The 10195-nt window shown below is 35.8% G+C and overlaps 1 protein-coding gene and 1 pseudogene across 1 annotated transcript; one reads left to right on the forward strand and one right to left on the reverse strand.

The window, feature by feature from the left end:
• The first annotated feature begins 1004 nt into the window (after window positions 1-1004).
• On the forward strand, window positions 1005-5336 carry LOC114399721 (annotated as a pseudogene).
• LOC114398797 (ras-related protein RABC1-like) lies at window positions 4012-9770 on the reverse strand. The gene is made up of 5 exons (XM_028360940.1): window positions 9626-9770; window positions 9462-9530; window positions 9236-9305; window positions 8156-8357; window positions 4012-4104 (listed from the first exon to the last, which is right to left on the reverse strand). The coding sequence occupies exons 1-5, from the start codon at window positions 9759-9761 to the stop codon at window positions 4012-4014; spliced, it is 570 nt and encodes a 189-aa protein (XP_028216741.1). The 5' UTR covers window positions 9762-9770.
• Between the last annotated feature and the right edge of the window lie 425 nt (window positions 9771-10195).

The following is a 10195-nucleotide window of genomic DNA, read 5'->3' on the forward strand; positions in this document are numbered from 1 at the left end:
CTAAAAATAAAATTTACAATGAGTGGGAGAGATTGATAACCATGCATATATTTCTATCACGTAAGAGGCTTTTTTTTTTTTTTTTTAAACAAATGGATGCAAATTTAAACATAAAATTGAGGGGCAGAAACTCCTTTCGTTCCTTTCCCTTTCTCTTCATCATCCTTCTCTATCACCTTCCCTAACGTAACTATGTTTGCTGAAAATTACAGGGTTGGCGAAATGTCTTTTGATTTCCAGCAAAGAAAAAAAAAACATACGTCAATTTCCTAGCACAAAGTTGTTGATAACCTCTTGGAGCTGCACATATTTAAATCTTTATAAGAGTATTTCTAAAGCAGCTATGAAAAAATGTGGCTTAGCAATCTTCAAAGAATATCACGTGAGGCCGTGAGGGCATGTTGACGAGGAAACTAATTTTCATCATCCAACTACAAATGCTTGATAAGATTACAATCAGTCTTGTATGATTAAGATAAATATAACTTATGTAGTCTCTTTTGCCAGAGATAATATTAATGAAACTCACTTGCTATCATATATGATTTGCTATATAATAGATCAACTCGGTAAAAACAGAGAATAGGAATTGCAAAATGGTTTTACAGAAAACTACAAATATTAGATTAAGATACAAACTGATAATTCTTTACAGCACAGAATCTGTTTCTTCAATTTGAACTCAAATTATTATATAACAACAGGCTAGAGACACACATTCACGGTGAAAATTATCTGAACTCATTGTTTTCCACCATTTTCAGTAGGTTTCCCTTCCTAACTTGAGATCTTAAGCGATCCAAACCCAATTTCACTCGTAGTAACATGCTATGGAATATATGAATTAGTCTAAATTACCGTACTGATTTTTTTAGGAAGCATGTATGGAAATATTACTTTAAAATGAAATTTTAGACAAAATAAGCTTACAAAAATTTTACATTGAACATCATCATTAACATCATTCACTGAAGTAATTAAGTGCAAGTAATTAACCTCTTGCAATACAAAAATATTTAACGTGTCTGTATTGTTTGTTTTTTCTTCCAACCACTTGTTCCTTCCATGAGATCACAATAATCAACCGGAAAACAGGACATTGACCATAAAATATTGCGAGCCGCCGTGGCCCGCCACCTCATTAACATTTTATGTAATACATTTCTTAGCGGGTTGGTTGTTGATTTTCCATGCATATACAAAACGTCTCTTCATCTTGTTAATCTTACAATTGCATTGCAATTTCTGAAGCATACAACATCTCTTGAATTTTTATTCTGTGAGTTACAACTTGCAAGATGGTTGAGGCTGCACTTAATGGTGTGCTTGGAAATTTGAGCTCTCTCGCTGGAACAGAGCTGGGAGAATTTCTGGGTTTCAATGGATACAAGAGAAAGCATGACAGCATGGTCAGTGAAATCAAGGCTACACTTCAAGATGCTGAGGACAAACAATTCTCAGACGAAGCTACAAAGCATTGGCTGAGAAAGCTAAAAGATGCGGCTTACAAGCCGGATGACATCTTAGATGAGTGTGCCTATGAAGAATTGGGGTTGGAATTTGAAGGAGTCAAGTGTTGTCTATCAGAAATGGTACTAAGTTCTTCCTTATCCTCTTTTCATCCTATGCATCTTGTTTTTTCGTTACAAAATTGCCAAGAGAATGAAAGACATAAGTGAGAGATTAGATGAAATTGCTAAAGAGAGGAACCAACTTCATTCCACTCAAACGGTTCAAGAGAGAACCAGTGGAGTCACTGAGTACTGTGAAACCATCTCGGCCTAGCCACAACAAGTCTATGGAAGAAAAAAAAGATACATAAAGAATTGTAGACTTTTTTATTGGTGATGCTAATGCTTCTCATCTTGAGGATTTATCGGTCTATCCAATCTTAGGTCTAGGGGGACTTTAAAAAAACAACACTTGCTCAATTCATCTTGGTCACTACTCGTCTTTCAAAGGTTGCAACTATCATGGGAACAATGCTTTGTCATGAATTATCAAAGTTATCCCACAATGATTGTTGGGAATTGTTTAAACATCCAACCTTTGGACCAAATGAGGAAGAACAGCCAGAGCTTGTGGCCATAGGGAAAGAGATAGTAAAGTGTGGGGGTCTGCCTCTGGCAGCAATAACGGTAGGAGATCTTTTACGCTTGAAAAGAGAGGAAAGAAAGTGGCTCTACGTTAAGGAAAGCAACCTTTGGAGTTTACCACCAAGTGAAAACTCCATAATGCCTGCCCTGAGGTTAAGTTACTTGAACTTGCCAATGAAACTCAAACAATGTTTTGCATATTGTGCAATATTTCCCAAAGATGACAGAATAGAAAAAGAACATTTAATTGAACTTTGGATGGCTAATGGATTTATTTCTTCTAATGAAGATGTTGAAGATGTTGGTGATGGTGTGCGGCGTGAATTATATTGGAGATCATTCTTTCAAGATCTTGAGTCGAATGAATTTGACAAAGTTACAAGTTTCAAGATGCATGACCTTATTCATGATCTAGCACAATTTGTTGTAGAAGAGGTTTGTTGCATTACAATTAACAATGATGTAACTAGTATGTTTGAAAGAATCCACTGTCTGGCCCAATTCAATCCAGTTGCAGCAAATGAAATCTTTGAGGACCTATCAATTGCCAATTAGCTTTGAAACTAACCAACTTTCTCCTCATTCAAATGTTACTCTTTGCGGGTGCTTCACTATAAACCTAGAGAAGAATTATCATCTTCAATTGGTGATTTAAAACATCTAAGATACTTGAATCTTTCTCAAGGTAACTTCAAAAGTCTTCCAGAATCGTTAGGTAAATTGTGGAATTTGCAGATATTGAAATTAGACTACTGTGAAAGTCTCCAAAAGTTGCCTAACAGTTTGGTACGCTTAAAAGCTCTACAACAGCTATCTTTGAACAAATGCTTCTCTCTATCAAGCTTGCCTCCTCAGATGGGGAAGTTGACTTCCCTAAGGAGTTTAACCATGTACATTGTTGACAAAGAAAGAGGATTCCTTTTGGAAGAATTGGGACCATTGAGGCTTAAAGGATATTTTCACATCAAGCATTGGAGTGAGTAAAAAGTGTAATGGGCGCCAAAGAAGCTAATAAGTTGAGTAAGCAACTAAACAAGTTGTGGTTGTCATGGGACAGAAATGAAGAGTCGGAAATACAAGAAAATGTTAAAAGGAGATTCTTGAAGTGCTTCAACCTGATACCCTACAGCTTCAAACTTTGGTAATGCATGGATATAAAGGTTCCTAATTCCCACAATGGATATATAGTCCTTCTCTCAAATGTTTAACTTCTTTAGAGCCGATGGGTTGCGTAAGCTATTTAGAATGTTCAGTTATGGGGAAACTACCTTCTCTATAGAAATTATCGATGTCTAAGATGAATAATGTAAATTACGTATACGAGGAGTTCTATGACAGTGGAGTAGTTTTCATGGCTCTAGAATCTTTGATCCTTGTGGAGCTGCCAAGCCTAATAAGGTTGTCAAGGGAGGATGGGAAAACGTGTTCTGAATGTGCTGAATTTTCAGCAGGATTGCATGAGGCTTTACAACACATGACAGCCCCAAAGCCTAGCAAAAAAAAGAAACATGACAACCCTGAAGCCTACCAAGAAAAAACATTGACAGCCCCGAAGTTGTTAAAATTACAAGATCTTCCAAACCTAGAATCTGAATTTTCAGCAAGCTCGCATGAGGCTTTGCAGCATATGACAACCTTGAAGTTATTAAAATTACAAGATCTTCCAAACCTAGAATCTGAATTTTCAGCAGGTTCGCATGAGGCTTTACAACACATAACCACCTTGAAGTCGTTAAAATTACAAGATCTTCCAAACGTAGAATCTAAATGTTCAGCAGGTTTGCATGAGTCTTTACAACACAAGACAACCTTGAAGTCGTTAAAATTGCAAGATCTTAATTTTTTGGCAGGTTTCCATGAGGTTTTACAACAGATGACAGCACTGGAGTCGTTAACATCACAAGGTCTATCAATCCTAGAATCCTTGCCTGACTACTTTGGAAACCTTCCCTTGCTTCGCCAATTGACTATTGTTGGTTGTTCCAAGTTGAGGTGTCTTCCAAAGAGTCTAATCCATAGCAAAGTTGAAATTCAGATTATTACTTTGAGAAGGAAACGGGAGAGGACTTTCTAAAATAGCTCACATTCCTAGTATTGCTATGTGACGCCAAAAGTGTGAATAGTTTGGCTGTTATTGCTGCTTTGGAAGCAAGTTAAAATTCTTGTCCCTGTTACAGCTTCCTCATGTTTTTTGATATTGAAGAGTGAAGACAGATGTGGCAGATTCAAACACAATTGGAAACCTTGTCTTGCTTCACCAATGTCAAAACTATTTGGGATTGTTCCAAATTTAGGTGTCTACCTAGCTGTCTGAAAAGTTTGGAGATTTACGTCTTCCCAGAGGCCTGAGTTAAAGAATAGAATCAATGTGAGAATTAAACAGGAGAGGACAAGCCAAAAATGATCTCACATTCATGTATTTACGTCAAGGCGAGGTGACAAATATTATGATCGGTGTGCCTTTGCAGGTATATTGTGGATGTTGTTCCTTCCTATATGTATCTACAATAACATCATTTGTCACAAAATTTTAGAATTTTAAGTTTTCAAACAAAGACATCAATTTTAGGATTTCTCCTATATTTCATTCCATATTATATATTGGATTGATCAAAACTTAACAATCACCTGGAATGTTTCAATTTAGAATTTAAAATACTTTTTCTTAGAATTGAATTTCTTCCATTTTTGTTTAAAAATAATAGCTTCATTTGACATTGTTAAGAAGGGAGAGGGATTTCGGGAATATTTCATTCTATTACAGATTTCAGATTTCCATCTTATTTTGTTATGCTGCACTATGTGTTTTGTTCTGAAACTGAAAATTGTATCCTTCCTTGTGATTAGAAGAACTCTTGCACTTTGAAATCCAAAATTTGAAGCTCCCCGCAGGTGTGTTTGAAGATTTTAACAGTGCTTCTTCCTTTCATTTAAGTTCACAACAATGTTTAATATAATAAGCTTTGATAAACATGTAACTGTACAATATTCATATTGTATTTTTAACTCCTTTGTATATCAGACCTCGTAGTCTTTTTTATAAATGTAATAAAAAAATGGATTTGATAGACTTGCTACTTTATTTATTTGATTTCTTGTGTCTTCTTATCAATGTATTGAAGACAGTTAATTGAAGTTTGTTAACAACTTGTAGGAGCTGGGAATAAGCAGTATTATGACATTGTTTATTTATTCTTCCTTGATATCTCCTTTTCAGCATAAAAATTTGAGGTCTTGTGTTTGCATAATTTAAACAGCCAATTTCACCAGGACTGCTTCACGTGCTTGATGAAAAGAGAGAGAAATGAATGGCTCTATGTGGAGTTTACAACATGAGAACTAAGTCATGCCTGCCTTGTGAATAGTTAATTTATCATCGAAGGAACAAGCAAGAAATGTAATCCTGCTCACGTAGAATGGATAACTCACCAATGTGATAAACTTAAGATCCTTGCCACTGGTTCCACAATGCTTAATACCTATCACAGACCACTTAATCTGAATAAAATGTTATTTGTTCCTAAAATTAATATAAATCTCTAAGCATATCAAAGCGTGCAGCTGATAACGATATGATTGCTGAATTTCATGCAAACAATTATTCTGTGAAGGACAATGTGACAGGGACATTTCTAGTGGAAGGGAAGCTTAAGGAAGGATTGTACCAGTTGATAAATGTTTCCTCTCAATCAAATAACAAGGTCCTAAAGCATTTCTATCAATCAAAGAAAGATGGCACTTGAGAGTTGGACATCCAAGTAGTAGAGTTATAGAAGAGGTACTAAATAATTGCAACGACAATGTGTCGTCTAATGATTCCCTTTCTTTTTGTGAAACATTCCAATATGGGAAATCACATTTGTTGCCTTTCAAGTTATCTTTTTCACGTGCTCAAGGACCCTAAGAGTTCACATGATGTTTGGAGTCCAACACCAATAAACTGAGTTTTTGGGTTTAGATATTATGTAATTTTCATTGATAATTGTGGCAGATTTTCTCTTATATATCTTATGAAACAAAAGTCTGAGACATTGCATGCAATCAACTAATTTAAAAATTTATATGAGAATCAGTTAAACAGAAAAATTAAAAATTGCTATGTAATCGGGGAGGTGAATACAGAAGCTTTCAGAAATTCGCTCAAGAATGTGGAACTGAAATGAGATTATCATGTCCCTACACATCTTCACAAAATAGCAAGGCTGAGAAGAAGCATAGACATGTCGATGAATTTGACGTAACACTTCTAGCACAGGGCAAAATGCCACTATATTTTTTTTGTGGGAGGCCTTATTCACAGTTGTTTTCTTAATTAATCAGTTAGCCTCACCAGTAATTGAGAATCAGAGTCTATATTTGTTGTTATTCAACAAGTCACCCGATTAAAATTTCCTTAATCTCTTTGGTTGTGCTTGCTTCCTTTGTCTCAAACCATACAATAAATGTACCAAAAAAACTATACAATAAGCACAAATGGTAGTTCCACACTACTAAATGTGTGTTCCCTTGGTTACAACAATTATCCTTGAACGTGGATATCGGATGTGATAAATTCACTGATGCAACACGCTATGAAACATGCACTATGTCAACGCTCAATCAAAAACACCCTTAGTCTATTTCGTCTTAATTGTTGGTAACCAGAGGATGAGAGGGACACAAATCATAGGCATAACCAAATAGAGAGAATAATTCTCAAGAGATGTCATATTGATTAAAAGATATGAAATGAATTACAAGTATTCTTATTTATTGGACTAATCATGCATAACTACCTTCTTGCTACTTGCTGCCATGCTTTGTAAATCATCTTAACAAACTCACCAAATTTTGTCTTTCCAAGAGAATCATTTTTTGACGTTTGGTTTTGCACTTTATCTACTTGAACGTGAGTCACATCACAGCAGAAGCTACAAGTATTTATCTTTATTGATGTGATTCTGTTGTATGCACTACTAAAAAAAGGCCTTCTACATCGGTTCTAATGGCCTTTCTACATCGGTTATGACGCGTGGTGGTAACACAGTGTCGTTGAATACCGACATCGGTTGGAGGACCGTCTTTGAAGGGTGACCTTTCTACATCAGTTGTGTAGCTCAACCGATGTAGAATGTGAGTTTTCTACATCGGTTCTAAGGTTGAAACCGATGTAGAATGTGAGTTTTCTACATCGGTTCTAAGGTTGAAACTGATGTTGAATGGTAGGGTTTCAATATCGGTTATTAGTCAACCGATGTAGAATGGGTAATAATGACAAGGTTTCTACATCGGTTATAAGTCAATCGATGTAGAATTTGAAGGATTTCTACATCGTTTATTACTGAACCGATGTAGAATTTGAAGGATTTCTACATCGTTTAGGAATGACAAGGTTTCTACATCGGTTATAAGTCAACCGATGTAGAATTTGAAGGGTTTCTACATCGTTTATCACTTAACCGATGTAGAATAATGAATTTTTTATTATTATTTTTGTGAAATTTATAATTTTCCCAAAAAGAAAACAGAAAGCCAACGTGGCCAAAAAGAACTTTCCAAATTCTTTGCATATCAGCAATGAAAATTTCTTTAAAACAACCATCAGCAAAACATCAACAAGTAATGGTAAACACAATCCTATTCTTTAACAAATTTAAGGGTAACATGAATCTACATTGTCACAAAATCATGGCAGCCAAAATGGAGTTCCATAATAGATGGAAGGAGGAATATTTTGATTAAAACTCGAGTATTAACAATCCATCATAAAACACCATAACTCCAATAAACATAACATAGCAGCAAAGGATGTCACCCCCACCCTTGCAGCAAACCTCTAAAATGAAAAGAACAAAATTTGCTTCAAAGATATTTTATAGATGAAACATAAATTGGTTGAAAGATATTTGCCAGTATATTCTGTGTAAAAATTTCCTAAATATTTGAATTGATTTGGAATACAAGGTCCCAAGGAAGAAAACTTACACTAGAATTATATAGATTTTGAACAACTCAAGAATGAACACATCTTACACTATATAATGGGAGCATATGATTGTAAACTTCTTAAACAAAGATACCTTGTCTAGTTTGTTTCCAACAAGCATCTTGATGCAATCTTGATTAGTTGAATAAAGGTCTATTTCCTTTGCCCATATTTCAGAAAGATTTGTAAATGTATCTCGCCGAGTTACATCATAAATTGCATTAGTTAGAGGAACAACATTAGCAGCTAATCCAAAGTCAAATTTCACCACTACACTAACTTGGAAGGGCCACCTCCTGGTTTCCAAAGACCATTAAACACATTGCACCTAATACAGATATTGCAGCCATTTTGTGGTGAATCCAACCAATAAGAGAGAAAATTCTAGTTTGGATTACCACAGATCAACTAGATGATAGAGAATCACTAACAAACCAACTAATTCCAGGATTTACACACTAATATTATTCATACCAGCTCTCAAATCAAAATTTTCCCAAGCAACATGAAAGGTATTCAACTCTCACAATAAAGCAATAAAAATTGGATTTGATTAGAGTAGATATAGATACAGTATGCTAAGAATCAGAATCATCAGGTCACCACATGTTTCACAAAAGAGGTCAGCAAATTAGAGGTAAGATAAGAATTAAGGTGCAAGTAACCACATGCTATGATTAAGCAAGGCAATGAAAAAAATTTAATGATGGATGGAATAAGCGTGCAATTCCATAACCTAACATGGGAAAGTTTTACTGTTAACTCCTCTCAGCAAGGAACTAACTAGCTCAATGCATATAACGGAACAAACTAGATTACTGCCGAGTAAGGTAATATGTTAAGAAAGCCAAATAGCTTATTGTCCCTAAATAAAATGCTAAAATCCAAATTTAAGTAAACGAGTATTGATTCCAAGTTTTATTTCAATGCAAGTAAAAATGTCAAAGAAGACCACTATGGTGATGCATAATCTACATCTTACTGTTCTTTAACTGAAACAAATGGGAAAGATTTCAATTTACAGGAATTCACCATAAGCAGTGCCTGTGAACACTAAATAGTATTCTATCCATTGAATACATTCTAGTCCAGGTTGTCATTCAAGGCATTTCACCTAATCCAATAAATGTATAATTGGGGAAGGATGGAAAGTCAAAAAATGGAGAACAAAAACTTGCCCATGATGATTCCTTGTGCCCCTCTGTAGTAAGAACTTGTCAGTGTTCTGAATCTCTCCTGACCAGTTGCATTATCAAAAAGCCTAAGCACAATCAATCACATATAGTATTGGCCGCCACCCATAACAATGTAAAAATCCTCCATGAATGCCAGCCATATCTACCATTCAGCAGTATCCATAAGCAAAGTTATCATGAAAGGAATAACAACAAAGTGAATACCAGTATCCCAAATTGCAAGCTTCAGCTTTTTACCCCCCATCGTCACATATTTGACCTTAAAATCAACACCTGCAGGAGGCATCATCAAATCAAATAAGACACATAGCTATAATATACAAATCAGAGGAGAAAACAATAGTAATTAATAAATAAAAAAAACGGACCGATAGTGGGGGAGAGATCTTCAAAAGCATCGGAGGTGAAACTGAGAAGAAGACTACTATTGCCAACCCCAGAGTCTCCAATCATCAACAACTTAAACAAATAATCGAATTCTTGATGCCCCGAACTCGAATCCATCTGAATCAATTACACACATGTCAAAAACCCACAAAATAATTAATAATTAGAATAAGATACCACCATGTTCTTCGTGAGGCAAGAATTCAAATTCACCAAATAAAGAAAAAAAAAATTACCCATTGAAATCCAAACGATTGTCCTGAGGTTCCAGAGCTGACCTAGACCTGCAGGAATCTCGTCGGAGATGAAGTTCCTGCTGACGCCGAGGAAGCGGAGGTTTTTCAACTGAGAGAGAGACTGAGGGAGAGGATCGTAGATTCTTCCTGGAACGACAGTGAAGTCGACGAGAGCGGAGAGTTTGGAAATGGAAGGGGCTAGTTTTCTAGTCAGACCGGGCGAACCGACTCTCGGATCGCCGAGGTTGAGTGCGATGACTTTGTCGTCGGCGCAAAAAACGCAGGCGAAGTTGCAGGGGTCAGCGGTGAAGTCCC

Source organism: Glycine soja, chromosome 19 (assembly GCF_004193775.1).
Source record: "Glycine soja cultivar W05 chromosome 19, ASM419377v2, whole genome shotgun sequence".
Lineage (NCBI taxonomy): Eukaryota > Viridiplantae > Streptophyta > Magnoliopsida > Fabales > Fabaceae > Glycine > Glycine soja.